Source organism: Panulirus ornatus, chromosome 42 (genome assembly GCF_036320965.1).
Source record: "Panulirus ornatus isolate Po-2019 chromosome 42, ASM3632096v1, whole genome shotgun sequence".
NCBI lineage: Eukaryota > Metazoa > Arthropoda > Malacostraca > Decapoda > Palinuridae > Panulirus > Panulirus ornatus.
The window spans coordinates 13,583,044-13,603,107 of NC_092265.1; the positions used below are offsets into that span (position 1 = coordinate 13,583,044).

The 20,064-nt window shown below is 38.2% G+C and overlaps 1 protein-coding gene across 4 annotated transcripts in view; it reads right to left on the reverse strand.

Moving 5' to 3' along the window:
• The window catches only part of Sec23 (transport protein Sec23), a 74,144-nt gene that overhangs the window by 6,881 nt on the left and 47,199 nt on the right, over positions 1-20,064 (reverse strand). For 2 of the 4 annotated variants that reach the window (XM_071686578.1, XM_071686577.1), the window contains exons 10-17: positions 18,663-18,805; positions 15,897-16,152; positions 12,106-12,262; positions 9,893-10,044; positions 4,829-5,000; positions 4,034-4,189; positions 1,921-1,983; positions 1,609-1,635 (exon numbers count right to left, since the gene is read on the reverse strand). In XM_071686578.1, the coding sequence (XP_071542679.1) occupies positions 1,609-1,635; positions 1,921-1,983; positions 4,034-4,189; positions 4,829-5,000; positions 9,893-10,044; positions 12,106-12,262; positions 15,897-16,152; positions 18,663-18,805 (1,126 nt within the window). The remainder of the gene's footprint in view (positions 1-1,608; positions 1,636-1,920; positions 1,984-4,033; positions 4,190-4,828; positions 5,001-9,892; positions 10,045-12,105; positions 12,263-15,896; positions 16,153-18,662; positions 18,806-20,064) is intronic. The other 2 variants (XM_071686579.1, XM_071686581.1) reach the window with 1 other exon arrangement.

Sequence of the window (20,064 nt, forward strand, 5' to 3'; positions counted from 1 at the left end):
ATATACATACACACATATACAGATATACACATGTATATGATTCATACTTGCTGCCTTTATTCATTCCCGTCGCCACCCCGCCACACATGAAATGACATCCCCCTCCCCCCACATTTGCGCAAGGTAGCGCTAGGAAAAGACAACAAAGGCCACATTTGTTCACACTCAGTCTCTAGCTGTCATGTATAATGCACCAAAACCACAGCTCCCTTTCCACATCCAGGCCCCACAAAACTTTCCATGGTTTACCCCAGATGCTTCACATGCCCTGGTTCAATCCATAGACAGCACGTCAACCCCAGTATACTACATCATTCCAATTCACTCTATTCTTTGCACGCCTTTCACCCTCCTTCATGTTCAGGCCCCGATCATTCAAAATCCATATTTTATGAGATGGAAATGAGAGAGACTTAAAGAACAAGTAAGGAGAAATTGCATTTTGCACTAACGAATTTTATCAGGTCACCTTTTCTTAATTGCAAAGGTCCAAATTAAGAGATATAATATTTGGCCCAAGAAAGAAAATGGGCAATAGAGAAAGGAGAGAGAGTTAGTAAAGTATAAAAAGAATAATAATTAGCATACAGGTGACTAGGGTTTGAGACTGGACACATTTATGGACAGAAGGAAATATGGAAGAACCCAGAGGGACACCACTTTTAATAGGATAAGAGAGGAAGTTACTCCCACAATGGACTGATAACAAGGAAGCTATGCATCAACGAATAAAAGGAAGCAAAGTCTGAAATTTTGTGTTTATATTGGCTTTCTTTTATGAGTAACTTCCTTGAAGGTTTCATAAAATAAATGAACCTATAATTATATTCAAAGTAGCTCAGTATTTGTAGGAACTTCTCCAAAAACTCCATTTACTGCAGATTTCCTCAAATTTTACAACTAATGACGTACCAGCAATGCTCACACTGTGTAAAGTATAAACGAGCGTCAATGAAATCTACCTTGGCAAGTGAGGTTGTGTGAAGTAAAAAAAGCAAGGAAAGTGACATTTTGGGTTTGTGGAGCTTCTGAATAAGTGGCTCACTTGTAAATCATTACAAACTGCTAGTGTGAATGTGGAAAAATCATAAGAAATATCAAAGAACCATCACCTCTTAAACAGGACTATTTCTTAACAATAACAGATCCACAGGATAAGTGTGATAATTGATCAGAAAATGGCACATTTGATGTTATAAAGGGTACCCTTAAGTAAAACTTTTCTGTGTGGAATAATAAATTTCTAGATACAGTAGTAGCATACATGAGAGGTATAAAAGCCACCATCACTCAAAAAAGTGCAGGAGTATACAGTATTGTGTGTCAAAATACTGTTCTTGTATACCGAATGTATTCTAAACCACCTTAAAACATGCACAGTCATTAATTTACCCTTGTGTTCAACATTTCCATTGTATGAAGTGCATGTGACTGCACCTTATACACCAAGTTAACTTAAGTATCTACAAGCCAATGAAAATCCCATATTTCTTTTATCACCATCACCAGTAGCATAAAATTTAAATATATAACAAAGAGCTGACTGGACATGTAAAGCATAGTATCAAGGCCAACACCAATATGAAAAATAAATGAATAAATAAATACCGTTGAATTGGGGTCTGGGATGGCTGACTGAAAAGTCAAAAAATTGGGAATTTCAAATTAATATCATTTAAATTTTGAGTGTTTAGCAACCCAATTAAACAAGAATTAGAACAAAAGAAATATGTACTAGTTGCAACTCAAACTTTTATTAATTTAATGGAAAGAACTGACAAAATTATTGGGATTGTTATAATTACAAAAATGTATAACTGAAGATTTGAAAAAGGTTTCACTACACAAACTTAAAAAATTTAATGAATGAACTTCAAAAGGAAGAAGGTTCAGGCAATATCACCTGAACAAAACACTTACCCCTCCGTACATTGCATTATTGTGCGTCTGTGATGGATTCACCTTAGACAGGAGGAATCGAGCCTTTAAAAAGAAAAAATAATTGTTACTCATAAGTACAATTTTGATAAGCTCCTCATCATATCTAACTGAGCCTGCCATGACTTCCTGGGTCTAATACAGGATACTGCCTACCTCCATACGTGAAATTTACAGTCCTACATAAATTTGGTCCTCAGTTTAACCTTTGGCTTACCTCTACACTCTTATTCACACATCCCTTTGCCATTACACCATCTTACTTTCAGTTTAATCAATAATTTTCACAATACTCGGTACTTTAAGTCCCCTAAGCATACAATACTTTCTGTACTTTATCAACTAAAAAAATATCTTTCCCCAAATGAATCCAAACCACCTGCACTCAATTAAGTTCATTAAATTCTGCTTCAGGTCAACAACATATTCCAGTCATAAGCTGTGAAGGACTACATTTTTCCCTAATGTGGCATTCCTATGCTCTTTTATGTTATTTATCTTTCTTATACTTTGCAACATTGATATCTGGATGATACGTGATGGCAATGCAGTGAACCAGCTGAGCCGTTTGCCATGTATCCCTCCCTGGCCCAAGAAGTTAGCAAATATGTACATGGTTAGTTGTCATGCATGAAAACTTTTTGCTTTGTCTACAGACATACTGTACTAATAATTTTTTAGTCATTTATTCTTAAGAAGCAAAGGTGGTACATGCAGAATTATGCTTAATCATTAAACTGTGCAAATGATCCTCTGGAACTCTCCTGTGGGGAAAAAATTCTTTACAGAAGTTTAGTATCCACAAGTAAAGAAAACCCCTAAAAATGTACCAGACTTTCCTATATATTGGTAAGACAGGGTTCTGAACTGACCATGCTAAGGTGTGGAAAGGTAGCTACTGTACAATAACTTTAAACTTAAATAATTCTTAGGCAATGTTGTTCCATTCATAGTCATTGTTAAATCTGACTCTACATAATGATCCTATGAGACTCCAATATGCAGAGAAAGCATGCTGCCTTAATCCATTCCAGCCGCCACCCCACCACACATGAAATGGCACCCCACTCCCCCCACGTGCACGCGAGGTAGTGCTAGGAAAAGACAACAAAGGCCACATTCGTTCAAACTCAGTCTCTAGCTGTCGTGTGTAATGCACCAAAACCTCAGCTCCCTTTCCACATCCAGGCCCCATAAAACTTTCCATGGTTTACCCCAGATGCTTCATATGCCCTGGTTCAATCCACTGACAGCATGTCAACCTCGGTATACCACATCGTTCCAATTCACTTTTCCTTGCACGCCTTTCACCCTCCTGTATGTTCAGGCCCCGATTGCTTAAAATCTTTTTCACTCCATCCTTCCACCTCTAATTTGGTCTCCTACTTCTCCTCATTCCTCCACCTCTGACACATATATCCTCTTTGTCAATATTTCCTCACTCATTCTCTCCATGAGACCAAACTATTTCAATACACCCTCGTCTGCTCTCTCAACCACACTCTTTTTATTACCACACCTCTCTCTTACCCTTTCATTACTTACTCTATTAAACCACCTCACAGCACATATTGTCCTCAAATGTCTCATTTCCAAAATATCCACCCTCCTCCACACAACCCTATCTATAACCCGTGCCTCACAACCATATAATATTGTTGAACCACTATTTCTTCGAGCATACCCATTTTTGCTTTCCACAAAGCATCTCTATCAACCCTATCATATGCCTTCTCCAGATCCATAAATGCTAAATACAAATACATCTGGTTTTCAAAGTATTTCTCACACACATTCTTCAAAGCAAACACCTGATCCAAACATTCCCTACCATTTCTGAAAACACACTGCTCTTCCCTAATCTGATGCTCTGTACATGCCTTCACCCTCTCAATCAATACCTTCCCATATAATTTTCATTTTTCTACTCTGCATCCAGAATCTATGAAATAAACATTTTTGCAAATGTATCTCTTTCTCAGTTCATCATGGTATACTTTCATATCGTTTCAATGAAATTCTCATACTAAAAGCGGCAGTTACACTAGTTTGCATTTGATAAAGATTACAATAATGGAGACATGGTGTGAGTTACCTGTGAGCCACCTTGTTCTGTTTCTACATATCGAGGGATGGGGAACCTTGTAGCAAGTATGTCTTGTGCATCATCAACAGGAGACTGCAGAAGTTCCTTGAAAGATGAATATTCCTCCTGCTCATGATAACCCTCTTTCTTCCATGCTGCCATTGTCTGAAATTTCAATGATAAACATATCAAATTCCAATGTAAATGTCCAATAGACAGTTTTCAGTACAAACACCTTTTTGAGCTTGATAATAATTATAAGCAGCATAAACAGATTGTTCAAAGTGTCAAGGCAATATTCACTAACGAAACAGTTAACATATATAGCCTTTAAATGCCCAACGACTTACAAAATGCACTGCACAAAATCTAAAATAATCACATCTTCAAATTCTCCATTTCCCAGTGTAAAATGAAAGGAATACATGTAAAAGTAAAGAACATTTACAAAAAAGAGTATACCTATAACTCAATTGGAAATGGCTGTGTTCCCAAACATATCGAGTCTCAATTGAAGGCTCATGACTTCTTGGTCACTAGTGATATATCAAGGCCTCCAACCTGTTTTATCGACATATCTTTTGCTTGGGCTGCCACCTGTGGCCAGCCAGTAGAGTCTACAAATAGTGCAGAACTTAACCTATGGTAGGAAATAGACTGTGTACAGTGATACCAACAGTATTATGCTATGCAAGCAGAGAATGGTGAAATGGCTGAAAAGACAAAATGATGATATATCTAGTTAGATTTACATACAAGTTAAGTCATCTCTTATTACCAGAAAAGATTAGGTTTGTAACTTACCTCTCCCAAAAAAATAAGAACAAGGAAGAAGGTGTCCAATAATAGAACACGATCTGGTTGTATTGATGAGGTATCCAGCATGACTGCTTCAATTCCATTGAAGGAGTAACTATACAACACTGGCTGGATCATGGTTAGACACTCTGTTACGCATTCACGGTTCAGCATACATCTGTGAAGATTTCTTTATGAGAGCAAACGTCTTTATTGTTCAAAATTTAATATTACCTCTCATGTTAACAATTCTTTATGTAAAAAATCTGGAATTCCTATAGTACCTCAAAAAATTTTCAATATTCATTTCAGCACAAGACACAATCATCATCATCGTGACAGATATGATATGTTAAAATCACAAGCTAGGCTAGAATTCAAAAAGATCTTAAATGATCAATGGCTTCTGCCAGTCTGCATGTGGCCTTGTTTCAAGCTTGAGTTTCATCTAGCTTTAAAATGTGTTACATGAGTATCTGAAGGATTTATTAAAAACATACAACTAAGTACATAAATAATCATAAATTAATAAATTTGGATTATAGAAGTTAAAAAGTAACCTATCCAAATACATCAAATCACAAGCTTAAAACCACTTATGTAGGTATGTATGAATGTAACTATCTATATCTCTGATGCCTGTTTCAACTGGAACTTCCTCAAAGTGGTGGCCCTGGTAAGTCACCAAAACTGGCAGAAGGCAACTCTAGCGCAGTGTTTGCCTAAGTTCTTATCTAATGCTTCTACCTATGATGTATCAATCACCATTAACTCCATTTCCTACTCTCATGATGAGCAGGTACAAAATGTTTCTGAAAATCACTCATCCTCAAACCATGCCCAGCGTGAACAAGTGAATCAAAATTACATAAGCACTTATTTTTTACCTTGCACACTTGACACATACATGCACTTCTCACTTCTTCACTCTATACATCTGATTCATCAACTGAGATCAACATCACTCATACCACTACTATCACACAAAATGCTTTCACTGCATCCAATCATCAAATACTCCACTTTCATTGCATCTGATCCCCAAACGCGCCTCTACCACTGAAAGCCACTGGGCAGGTGGGTGAGGCAAAGGTCCTGGGCACTTGCAGGAATTTTTAAGGGCAAAAACAGTAATCTTTGATGGCATAGTAGTCTCGTTTGTGTCATATGGATGCAAAAAGTGGGACATATAAAAGAGGCTGATGTGTTGGAAAAGAAATATTTGAGGACAATATGTGATGTGAAGAAGGTTAATCAAACATGAATGAATGGGTTAGAAAGACATGTGGTAGTAAAAAGAATGTATGAGAGAGCTGAGGAGGGTGTGCTGATGTGGTATGATGGCTAAGATGTTAACATATTGGAAATGGAGAGAACAAGGAAAAGGGAAAAGCCAAGAAGCATGATGGATGGAATGAAAGATGCTCTGAGTGTTCCGGGCCTAAACATGCAGAAAAGCATGAGGCATGCAAGGGATCAAACAAACTGAAGTGATGTGGTATACATGGGGAAGAATGCAGTCAATGGGCTGAAGCAGGGTTCATGAAGCAGTTGGGGAAAACTACTAAAAGATTGGAGGATCTTACCTGTGGCACTAACTCGCTAACAAAAGAAATGCCAAACGTATGACAAACCTAAATAAGACATTTACACTGAGTCTTCACCCATACCTGGCTCAAGGCACTGAGAGGTCTTCATCCATAAATGGTTTAGAATACGAATGTCTTCGCCTATTCATGGCTCATAATACTAAAGGGCCTTCATCCAAACATGGCTCATTGTCCTCATGAAATCTCACTATAAATGCCGAATCTATATGCACATACATGCAATACACCTCTTGAAATACCTTCAAGATGTTGCTGGAGAAAGGCAAAGTGCCAAGGGAGTGGCAAAAGGCAAACATCATTTTTATCTATTAGATAGAAGACCAGGAAGAGGGGCTGAACCTGAAACAAATCTCCTTGATGAGTGTGGTCTGTATGGTTTTGGAAAAGATGAAGCAAATGGGTGACTTTCTACTGAGGAAAAATTGCCCAAGTGAGAGGTAACACAGTTTTTGGGAAATGAGGTCATATGTAATGAACCTCTTTGATTTCTATGAAAAACCGAATTCTGTTTAAGAAAAAAGGAAAAGGATGGGTGGACTGTTTGTAACTGGACTGCTGGAAAGCATCTGACATTATAGTGCATGTGAGGCAATTAAGAAGCTGGATCACCAAGCAGAAATAATGGGTAAACTCTTTCAGTGGACAGGAGACCATCTCATTCGAAGGCAACAAAGGACACATCCTAAATGGGTCTAAGTAGGCAATGGCATGTCACAGGGATCTGCTCTGCCTGAAGGTACTGAATCTTACCTGATGATGTTTGCAGATGATACAAAGGTCTCAAGAGAAAAGAAAAGCAAGGAGGACTGCACTAACTTGCATGGGAACTAAAAAGACTCCAAAGTTGGTATGACATCCAACTGATGTAATTCAAACCCAAGAAAATGTAAGTAGTGAGGATGGGAGAAAGTAAAATAAGCCTTAAATAAGGTCACTATCTAGCAGGAAATAAGTTTAAGGAGAATAGATGATGAGACAAACCACTTTTAGGCAAATATCAGAATAGCTTTCATGTATATGGATAAGGAAATATTCAGCAAGCACTTCATACCTCACATAAGGCTAGAACTAGAATAGGCTTCTCAAGTTTGGTCACTCCACTTCATGAAGCACAAATAGCTAGTAAATAGGTCGACAAGAGGGCAACAAAGAAGGTTCCAAAATTAAGAGAACCGAATTATATGGAAATTAAAGGGCTTTTAATTTGCCCACCCTGGAAGCAAAAAGTGAGGGGTAACTTAATCAATTAAAACCTTAAAGTTTTTAAAGCAGATAAATTATGTGGGCAGTGAAGAGTTCTCAGAGAGATGTAGGGACAGAGCTACAGAAAGTGAGGAAGAAACATAAAAAGAGGATGAAGAGAAGTACTTCTAAAGTATGAGTGGTGGATAACTGGAGTAGAATGACTAAAGAGATGGCTAATGCAGACAGCATACATAATTTAGTAAGTTTAATAAAAGCAGAAATTGCTTAAGTGATGGGGACCCACGAGTGCAAAACTCCCACCCCAAACAGTGCAAATAGGTAATTACTATGCCCTTTTCAGTAATTTTACATTTATTGTAAAAAACTTGCATTCACACACCACAGTCTGGACCAGTAGACCTATCTATCTATCTATATCTTTGATGCCCATACCCACTGGGAACTCCCATCATAGAGGTGGTAATGACAAACGTCTCCACTTATCCCTGTCCTTACATACCTCCCCCCCATACACCACCCCACAAATTCTTCCACTAAAATTTATCTCCCTCCAGTACTCCTCCACTGTATTTACCCATGTCCCAGTATATCATCAAACATTTACATCCATGACCTCCAAGACAGTGACCTCTACTTCCATACACTCTCTCACTCACCCAATGGTTTACTCCAGTTGCCATGGTTCTATTTGCTGCCATGTACACTTCCAGATATCTAAAAAAACAATGCTTCCCCATGTTATCTTCATTCAAGCTGACATTCAAACCAAACTGTTTCTTTCAAACCAAACTTTTTCTTTCCCCTGCTAAACTTCATAAACTATACTTTTATTCACATTAACTCTCAAGTTCCCCCTATCACACACTCTCCCAAAGTCAGGCACCAGATTCATTACTTAATGAGAATGCCATCAGGACAGTGTCATATGCTAACAACAACTAATTCACCCTCCAAGTTCCCTAACCAGTGACAGGCTGCAAACCAGTCCCTCTCTAAAACCCTCGCAATTACCTTCCTTACCACTAGATTAGAAAGCCATGATGAAACCACATAAGCTTGATGCAGAATAATTTCACCTGAAACCATCCAATATCTCCTCTTTCTACTCACACGTCTTACTTTCTTGATAAACAATCCTTACTGCTTCTCATAGCTTTCCTCCATCATGTATAAATATACAAATATACAATATCATGTATAAATATACAAAACATCTTTATCAACTCTAAAATATACTTTTTCCAGTTGAATATATGCCATATACAAACAATTCCCCTTCTCTCAGCATTTCTTACAGAAATTCTCAAAAACAAATTTCTGGTCCGCATATCATCTACCAATCCTGAAACCACAATGTTCCTTCATGATATAGAAATGACACCTTTTTTAATCTCATAATATACTATACAACCTAAGACAAAATACCTAATGTAAGTGCATTTGTTTAGTTGCTACTTTTTCTGTTTACCACTGAAGAATCTCCACTGACTTCATTAAAGTGTTCAAGGTCATGAAATGCACCCGCAATATGCAAGAAACTGTGATTGTAATCAAGCTGTGGAGTATGCTTCCTGCAGGGAGGCATATCCAGTTGGCTGAGGGGTAGACTGTGAGGCGTGCCTGCCACTGGTTGGCAAGTACCATTGGCTGGGTAGCAGTCATTGATAAAAATAATGAGATGTACTAAAACATTTCATAAATGATAGCTACCTACAAAAAACAAATTTTTTAGAATAAGGCCTTTCCTGTGTCTGTTCCTGGCACTACCTTGTTAACAAAGGAAACAGTGATGGGAAGACAAAAAAAAAAAAAAAAGAAAAAAAAAAAATGCTAAATGATGAAAGTTGACAATGGCACAAAGAAACAGGTAGAGAAAGCTGAATTTGCTGTTATCATTTGTGGAAATTATTTAGTGTAAATGAAGTGGATGTAATGCTAACTTACCTGACCTGAGGGGGTAGGGGAGGATCTCAATTTTATGTTTGGAAACTATTGTTTTACATGTATTTTCAGTCTCTCATTACATTTACTCTATCTTGCATGCTAATTTGTTTTTTAAGATCCCACTTCCATTCCAATAATACACTACCACATTAAATCATCATTTTATTCTTGGTTTCTTATTTCAATTAACTCCCTCAAACATTTTGTATGCATTGCACTAATACCATATATCTTTCAAAACAACCAAATGCTATCAATTTCACTATGTTCAATAGTATTCAGTTTTTCTTCTCAAAACAAAACTTCCAACCTGTAAAATGAAGTTTCATCTGGTGAATTGTTGAAGACTTGCAGGAACTGCGACCGCCTGAGATGGAACATAAACTGTGGGTACAAGCTGAAGTTCTCCTGGAATCTGTAGCTGTTTGGATCATTGGGTGTGAACTCTCCAAACTTCTGACACTGAAAATAAGATTGACAATAAAACTGTTACTTTTATTCCTTCTTTTTTTCATGTCTACTTGTCTTTCCCACCTTAAAATTACCCTCAGGAACACATGAAAAATGACCATTTCCATACCTCTCTAGATACCATATAGTAACAAGTGGAGTTCCAGATGAGAACAAAAGCTTGAAGGGAGAAATGTCAGAAGAGGATAAGTTGAGCAAGATCTGGTTGAAGTTGGGAGACCATGATGAAAACCAGTTACAATGGAGGATGGGTACCAGGGGTGTCAATAACACACAAGACATCCTAGTAAAAGTTGCTTATAAGAAAATAAGAGACAGAACCTCATAAAAAACCAGTCAACTGAAGAAGGGTATAGGAGAACTGAGTAACATTCACATAAAGAAGGAAGTTCATCCCAACATCACGGAAGAATGGAAGAGGCTCTATGACATGGAAAAGGCAGGGAAGGAGCAGCCTAAGAATGCTGGATGTCATATGGCTGGGCACATGAAAGACAAAACTATACTGCGACAGTGCCATGACTAATTCATGGAACCTACAGCTTTTTTCAGGTGGGCTAAAGTAGGTAAAAATTTAAGTATACTATCACGTAATTTTAATAGATTGAAAAAATTAGAGCAAAAATCTGTAAAGACCTTTGTTTGTTTGAGTAAAGGTAAGACTTCATTACTCTTTCCCTGGATATGTCATATAAAAGTGTTATAAGAGGTTCATATCAATGTGGCAGGACACTCTTATTAAGAAAGAACAGTGTTGGACACCAATGACTAAAAAATTAACTTCGAGAAAGATAATCCGATAACCCAATTTTCAAATCCAATATCGATCCAATAATTTTAATACCTGCTATTGGAAGTTAACGATACAATCCAATAACAAAACTTTTTTTAATAAAAATTTAATGAAAAAGGAAAAAGCTTCAAGACATGTAGAAAATGCTTTTTTTTTCGCTAAATCTGAGAATAAGTAAGTATTTTCTACTATTTTGCAACTTCTTGCTCAATTTTTCTAAAATCTTTATTACAATGTAATGAGCAGTTAGTGGAGAGATAGGTCAGTGTCTCCTAGGGCAGTGTTTCTCAACACTGCATCTGACAGGAAGTGTACCATCTTACTGGGATGTGAAGTTTCAAAGACAACTACGAAATTACCAAAATAAGGCAGTGCCTTGCAGAATCTTGGGTGTTTTTTCTTTTAAAGGGTCTAACATAGCAAGAATATCATTCAAAAGTCTGCTTTCAACACTTTCAGTCAGAGTAATAACAATTCATAAACAGCAGAGCATTAAAGGCTATCAAGAAATTTTACACTTTTCTCACTCATATCTTTGTGAGAAATATTCCCCTACCATGGGAGTATAAAACCTTAGAATAAAAAGCATCTTCAGCTCAAAGCAACTCTTGAACTGTTATCTCTAAGTAATCCAAAAAATATATATGTTTGCCAATAGAATGCAACCACAAGCTTCTCAATGAATACTTACTGAATCACTCATCATCTTACTATTGCTATTAGATTTTTTTGTTTTTCAGAAGTGTAGTAGCAAAACTCACTCCCTACAAAATCAGTGCATTTCATATTGCCTCAAAATTTCTGTTAACAGTCAAAATGAAATGCATTTAAACACATGCAGTTTTGCTTTCTTTATGGTGGGACCAGGATCTTTCAATTTATGGTCGTGGAATGCATGTTTCAAATTACTGAAAAACATTTCATTAGGGCAAAGATTGGTATGCCTGAAGGTATAGTACTACTGTTGCTGTACAGATGTGTCTTGGGCAATGAATGTAAAAGACTGGAAGAAGGTGAACATGTTGAAAATTAAATGCCTGATGAATGACATTATAAGTAGTGACAGGTTTAAGATATGACACTGTATATGAGATGTATAGCAGTACAGTCTGGCTGAAAGAACTGACTAGGGTGTGCTTAATGATATGGGCCCATGGAAAGGATCTGTAAATCAAAAGTGGAAGGAGTTAGCGGGCAGGAGAAGACCAAAAAGACAAGTACATGTAAACAATATTTTCTGAGAAAGAGTCAGAGCTTACCAATCGGATGAGCATGCGATCTACCCAGCGAAGGACATCCGTTCCATCTTGATCAGTTTCTGATCGATGAACAGCTAAGCGGGCCATTAAAACTGCAGCTGCTTCTTGATCAAACCCAAGGGCTATGAAGTGCTGGCCACTCTGAGGATCTGCCCAACTAGTGAAAAATCTTTTTTTAGCTAAACATCCACAAATAATAAATGTGAAGCACACAAATCAGTAGTTCTAAACTTTTTCCTCTCTCACCCCAGCGAGCTGACTTGTGACCCATCACCCACCTTGATGCTCAAGTCAAACACACATACACACACATGACTTGCCTCAAGGTGTGGGCTGTTAACTAAATATATTACAAAAGATGCAGAGGTCATGAAGGAAGTAAGGGATAGAACAACCAGAGGACATAACTTGAAATTACACAAAAAACTTGTTAAAAAGATATAAGTATTTTTGTGTGGAGGAGGGTGGATGTAATGGAAATGAGATGTTTGAGGACATTATGTGGTGTGAGGTGGTTTGACCGAGTAAGTAATAATAGGGTAAGAGAGATGTGTGGTAATAAAAAGAGTGTGGTTGAGAGAGCAGAAGAGGGTGTTTTAAAATGGTTTGGTCACATGGAGAGAATGAGGGAGGAAAGATTGACAAAGAGGATATATGTGTCAGAGGTGGAGGGAACGAGAAGTGGGAGACCAAACTGGAGGTGGAAAGACGGAGTGAAAAAGATTTTGAGTGATGTAAGGGGAGTGGAGGAGGAATGGGATGTATTTAGGGAAGCAGTGATGGCTTGCACAAAAGATGCTTGTGGCAGATTAGAAAGGGTAGGGAGTGGTGGGATGAAGAAGTAAGATTGTTAGCGAAAGAGAAGAGAGAGGCATTTGGACAATTTTTGCAAGGAAATAGTGCAAATGGCAGGGATATGTATAAAAGAAAGAGGCAGGAGGTCAAGAGAAAGGTGCAAGAGGGAAAAAGAGGGCAAATGAGAGTTGGGATGAGAGAGTAACGTAAAATTTCAGGGAGAAAAAGATGTTTTGGAAGAAGGTAAATAAAGTGCGTAAGACAAGAGAACAAATGGGAACATCGGTGAAGGGGGGTAATGGGGAGGTAATAACAAGTAGTGAAGTGAGGAGATAGAGTGAGTATTTTGAAGGTTTGTTGAATGTGTTTGATGATAGTGGCAGATATAGGGTGTTTTGGTTGAGGTGGTGAGCGAGGTGAGAAAGTCAGGGAGAATAATTTGGTAAACAGACAAGAGGTAGTGAAAGCTTTGCGGAAGATGAAAGCTGGCAAGGCAGCAGGTTTGGAAGGTACTGCACCAGAATTTAATTAAAAGGGGGTGACTGTGTTGTTGAGGATATTCAATGTATGTATGGTTCATGGTGAAGAGCCTGAGGATTGGTGGAATGCATGCATAGTGCCACTGTACAAAGGCAGAGGGGATAAAAGGGAGTCTTCAAATTACAGAGGTATAAGTCTGTCGAGTATTCCTGGAAAATTATAAGGGAGGGTATTGACTGAGTGTCAAGGTATGTACAGAGCATCAGATTGGGGAAGAGCAGTGTGGTCAGAAGTGGTAGACAATGTGTGGATCAGGTGTTTGCTTTGAAGAATATATATTTTCATTTATTTTGCTTTGTCGCTGTCTCCCGCGTTTGCGAGGTAGCATGAGGAAACAGACGAAAGAAATGGCCCAACCCACCCCCATACACATGTATATACATACACGTCCACACACGCAAATATACATACCTATACATCTCAATGTACACATATATATACACACACAGACACATACATATATACCCATGCACACATTTCACACATTTTCACATTTCATTATTCCCTGGGGATAGGGGAGAAAGAATACTTCCCACATTTCACGCTGTCTGCCTTTATTCATTCCCATCGCCACCCCGCCACACATGGAATACCATCCCCCTCCCCCCCTCATGTGTGCGAGGTAGCGCTAGGAAAAGACAACAAAGGCCCCATTCGTTCACACTCAGTCTCTAGCTGTCATGCAATAATGCCCGAAACCACATCTCCCTTTCCACATCCAGGCCCCACACAACTTTCCATGGTTTACCCCAGACGCTTCACATGCCCTGATTCAATCCATTGACAGCACGTCAACCCCGGTATACCACATCGATCCAATTCACTCTACTCCTTGCCCACCTTTCACCCTCCTGCATGTTCAGGCCCCGATCACTCAAAAGCTTTTTCACTCCATCTTTCCACCTCCAATTTGGTCTCCCACTTCTCCTCGTTCCCTCCACCTCCGACACATATATCCTCTGGTCAATCTTTCCTCACTCATTCTCTCCATGTGCCCAAACCATTTCAAAAACACCCTCTTCTGCTCTCTCAACCACGCTCTTTTTATTTCCACACACCTCTCTTACCCTTACATTACTTACTCGATCAAACCACCTCACACCACACATTGTCCTCAAACATCTCATTTCCAGCACATCCACCCTCCTGCGCACAACTCTATCCATAGCCCACGCCTCGCAACCATACAACATTGTTGGAACCACTATTCCTTCAAACATACCCATTTTTGCTTTCCGAGATAATGTTCTCGACTTCCACACATTTGAAGAATACATGCGAGAAATACTTAGAAAAACAAATTGATTTGTATGTAGCATTTATGGGTCTGAAGAAGGCATATGATAGAGTTGACAGAGATGCTCTGTAGAAGGTATTAAGAGTATATGGTGTGGGAGGTAAGTTGCTAGCAGAGAAAAGTTTTTGTCGAGGATAATTGGCATGTGTACGAGAAGGAAAAGAGTAAAGTGATTGGTTCTCTGATACCTGTTCCCTTTTGGAACTCCCTCAGTGTGGTGGCCATGTCAACAGAGTCTCCATAACTAGTGAAATCTAGTGCCGCTTCTTAGCCTTTAGTGCCGCACCCTTAACAGGCCACTGGTAGAGGGCAAGTCTAGCGCAGTGTTTGCAGAGGCTCCTACCTAACATTCCTACTGACAGCTACTACCTAATGCTCCTACCTACAACTTTTACCTATCGTTTCTACCTTTTGCTCCAACTATTTCCATTCATAACACCGAGTACCCCATGCCCCCATAATCATACCCTCAACTGCCACATTACCTACCTTTGAATTTAAATCACCCATTACTAATACCGAGTCTCTTGTATCAAAACTGGTGACAGACTCATTCAGCTGCTCCAAAAACACTTGCCTCTCATGATCTTTCTTCTCATGGCAAGGTGCATAAGCATCAACATTCACCCATCTTTTGCCCCACTTTTGTTTACCAACAGCAGTCTAGAGCTCACTTCTTTACACTCTCACACACATTCACAACTTCTGCTTTGGCAGTAGTGCTACTCCTTCCTTAGTTCTTTCATCTTCTCACCAACTCATACCATTAATCTTAAGACATTCATACATCATTCTTCCCCTTTACTTTTTGGTTTTGTTTCACTCAGAGCTAGAACATTATTTTTTTTTTTTTTTTTTAAATATTACCTATCTCTTCTTTCTACTCATTTTGGTTACACCCATACTCATCTAGACAACCCAGTCTGAGCCTCTAAGGAGGATGAGAACTCCCAACTTGGCTCCTTCTTCTGTTTCATCTTTTAGAAATTGAAATACAAGGGGGTGAGGGTTTCTAGCCCCCATGGCAACCCCCTTTAGTTGCCTTCTACGACATGTATGGAATGCTATGGCAGAATTCTTTTTCCTCTATCCCAAGGATATATAGAGAAGCATGACTATGTAAATACAAATGATCATTTATGGGGCATGGCGAACTTACTTCCTGGCAATAGTTGTAACCCTGCATCTTGTTTGGCCTGAAGGGTGTTGATATCTGGTAATGTACTGCACATGGCCACGGCCTCCAGGGACATCAGAACCTTGCTGATTGGCAATTTCAAAGAATATTGCTACTGTGGTACTAGGAGTTAAGCCACATAGCTTCCATTTAGTTGTGTTGCCAATGCCAATCTCCATCTCAGCAACATTAGGACCTTTCTCATTTGAAGACACACAAGGACCTAGAGCTCCTGCAACTGTTAATAGAAATGAAAATGTATTTCTTAAACAACAATTTTCATCATATATTCTTAGATTAATTATCAAACTAATATGCATTTCTGACTCATGGCCTACAGATGTGTGTTAGATACAAAATCTGGATTCATCAGAAACTTTGCATGACAACTCTTACAACAAAAAGAGGAGGGCATATCAAGCTTTAAGAAAATTATACATCAGCCATCTTTTATACCACAGAAAAAGATCAGTTTTAGTTATCCTGCACAAAAGAGTCACTGAAGAAGTATATCCTAACTGAAAACAATCCTAAGCTTATCCTTCTAAAATTCCTATGTTTACCAAATGTCAACAAAAGAAATAATGGCTTACTTTCATCCATGATGATGATCTTTTTGAAACTATAATCAAGTAGACATGGAGGGTTAAAATGAACAGCTCACAACAGGCATGAACGGACTTGTAATCTCATATTCCATCAAGTAAAGACATTTCCAACACATTATGATAAAGTATCTATATTACTAGGTGTGAACCTGGCAGCAAATGGCACCATGGAAACTGAAGTGAGCCATAGGGTGGGTAATGGAGCTATGGTCCTGATTGCAATGAGGAGTGTGTGGAAAGGTAGGTGAATGTTTGCGAGAGTAAAGGGTATCTTTGATGGTATAGCAGTTTCCATTGTTGTATGGATGAAAAAACATGGGCCCTTACATAAACAAATATGGAAAGGATTAATTTGTTGGATATGATATGTATGAGGACAATATGTGGTGTGAGGAGAGTTGATCAAAGAAGAAATGATATGGTAAAAGTAAGGCGAGGGAGTATGAGGATTATGTATGAGAGAGTGGTAAAGAGTGTGCTGCAATTGTTTGGACATACAGAGATGATGACTGTGAGGGTATACATGTCAAAAGGGAAGGGAACGAGGAAAAGAGAGAAACTGAAAAAAAGATGGAGTGAAAGAGGCTCTGAATGTTTGAGGCTTGAAAACACAGGAGAGTGAGGCATGCATGAGCTGCAATGAACTGGGGCAATGTGGTAAGAATGGGGTAAATTGATGCGAATGGGCTAAACCAGGGTATATAAAGAGGTCAGGAAACCACATAATGGTCAGTGGAGCCTGGATAAGTGGCTCTGGTTTCTGTGCATTACAAATGGCAGCTAGGATGAGAGTGAATGAAGTCATTCTTTGTCTGTTCCTGGCACTAATTCACCATTGTGGGAAACAGCAAACAAGCATGAAAAAATTATCAATGTATAATCCTAAGACTCTCTAACCCCTTACTTCCTCACTTGGATCTATTCTCCAACTCTGTGAATCTCAGTTTTTAAAGTCAGTTTAAAAAATATACTTAACCTTATAATTTCAAAAATGTTCATACAAAAATGAAGAAAATCACTTTACAAGTAAATTTTTTCCACTAATTTCACTCTAATAATGTGCACTAGTTTTGAAGATGTCTCAGCACATGTTGAAAAGTATAGGTGTAAAGCCCAAGTGTCAAGTGAGTTACCACAATCCATATTTCAATGTTTAATTTACCCACACCAAAAATTTTTTTCCCATTATGGTCGTGTTTTATCTTACATAATATACCTTGTTTACATTCAGCCTGAGCTACTGAAACTGATTTTTACATACTTGTTCACCATTTCCCACATAATCAAGGTAGTGCCTGGGACATGAATACAGGTCATATCTACTACATCCATTCACTGGCTACCATTGTAATGTTCCAAAACTAGAGCTCCCTATCCACAACCAGACCCTACAGACCTTTCCATGGTTCCTAGCTGCTTCATAATTTTTTTTTACAACAGCAGTATTATGACCATTTATAAAATTACAAGCAAAACCAGTCTGATCCACTGTTCTCAAGGGCAAGCAGGTGCTGGCAACAACACTTCCACCTTTGTTAGAAAAACCTTCTCCTGCCCCCTCTTTGTCAAAGTTTCAGTGCTGGAAGAGTCTGTGTCCATAAAACCACTCTCAAATTGATATAAGAACAGATTATTATCATCGAGTACCCAATTATCATCAACCTGATCTTTTAAATCTACCGAAGAGCGACTCAATTTCCTTCCTAAAAAACTCATGAGAATGTGCTACCATTGGCATGGTTGAAGGATAAACGACTGTTAGGACATATCACGAACTGTCACCTATGAAGCCATCCAAAGTTGGTGGGTGGCACTGAAATAGAGGTGCTAAGCTCGTATAAATTTATGTCTAAAGGAGTTGTCCAGCTAATGTGACTATCAGTCTAAAGGAGTTAAAGGGTTAAAGGGGTTTCTACAGTTTCATGGGCACACTCTGATCAGTAGTGTAATGACTGACTCTTTTGGAGTGAGAAATTCCTTAATGAGACTGTATTCCCTTTTGTTCATTGACATGATACACCCTCTAATCTGAAGTGTAAGCAAATGCAAGCAAATTCCAGTAACACCAAACAATATCACATGTACTAATTCTTCAGAAAGAATTAATAACAGGTACATTGCACTAACATATAATACTAACTCTTCAACTCCCGTGAAGTTTTGACTTCCAGCGTAGCATTAAAGGCCATTTCCAAATTGCCCTTTTCATCACGAGCAAATACACGCTGAAATGTTGTCCTGAACAAAGACGAGTTGAACGAATCGCCTAGAACCATGTGACCACTGAAAAATAAAACCCGTAATTGTTACCTGCAGAGAAATATATAGAAACAAAATGAAATCATATTAATGTTCTATGGCTGTATGTGAACAAGCAGATGTGCCTAAAAATTTCATCAAAGAATTCAACATCAAGCATGGTAGGGGCCTAAATGCAGCTCCACTAATTGCCCAAAGCATGACTGATATGTGCAAGAGGCGTGCAAAAATGTGTTCACATAATGTCACACAGTAAAAGAAACCTATATCAATGAATGCAGTTCCTAATCTGAACATTCTGAACAGAGATAGTGCTTTTACTACATACAAAGATTTCATGGGCATTCATGAGTGTTATTTTGTCATGAAATGTCTAAATTTTTCCCTACATCTGCAACTCTTGATTGATCACAGTTTCCTACTTTGGCATCAGAATTTCTCTAACAATACTTGTGAAATCTAGTTTTTTGACATGAAAACATGTAAAATTTACAGGAAACAAGTTTTCAATAAATGACAATAATATTCATTTCTTGACAAGCTTGCAAAGTCCATAAGTTAGCTATGGTATCAAAATGATAATGATTTTCGACAAATTTATCATATTTTTATGGGTGGGAGTCATGGCATTGAGGCAGTGAAAAAAGAAGAGGTAAAGGAAGCCTTTAATAAAACGAAATGTGGAAAAGTGGTCAACATGTTTGGCCCAAGGTTAAGTGCCTAAGGTACGGCAAGGTACATGTATAGTGCGCAAGTATAAAGGCAGTGGGACATAATGAATGTGTGCACTACAGACGTACAAGTAGACAGAGTGGTGAAAAAGTACAGTAAGATGATTTATAAATGAAAGTGAGAGGACCATAAAAAGACCAAGAAAATAAAACCAGCCAACATTTGCAAGACACAAGAGAGCAAGGAATGTTTAGAGCAAGATAAATAAGGAGGATGAAAGAAAGGTATGGTAAGGTATACATCACTTGTCTCAGAAAAAATAGCTTTTTTGAGTGTTAGGCAGAGAAATAAAATAAATCTTTAAAGTTACTGAAAAGTGCCACAGTAGGGGTACATTTAATATTCATAACAGTCAATGGGTCTAGAATCAAAGTTGACTTGTACATTGAAATATATGGCCAATCAGTATGATACCATCGCCAATCAAAACCTACTTGGATAAGTTTTGGAAAAACTGGAAATGTGCTATAAGATTTAAGCTTTTACATTTGCCCTGGGAGCTCATGAAAAATATATAAAACCACTGCTTGATAAACAGTCTAAGCAAAGTT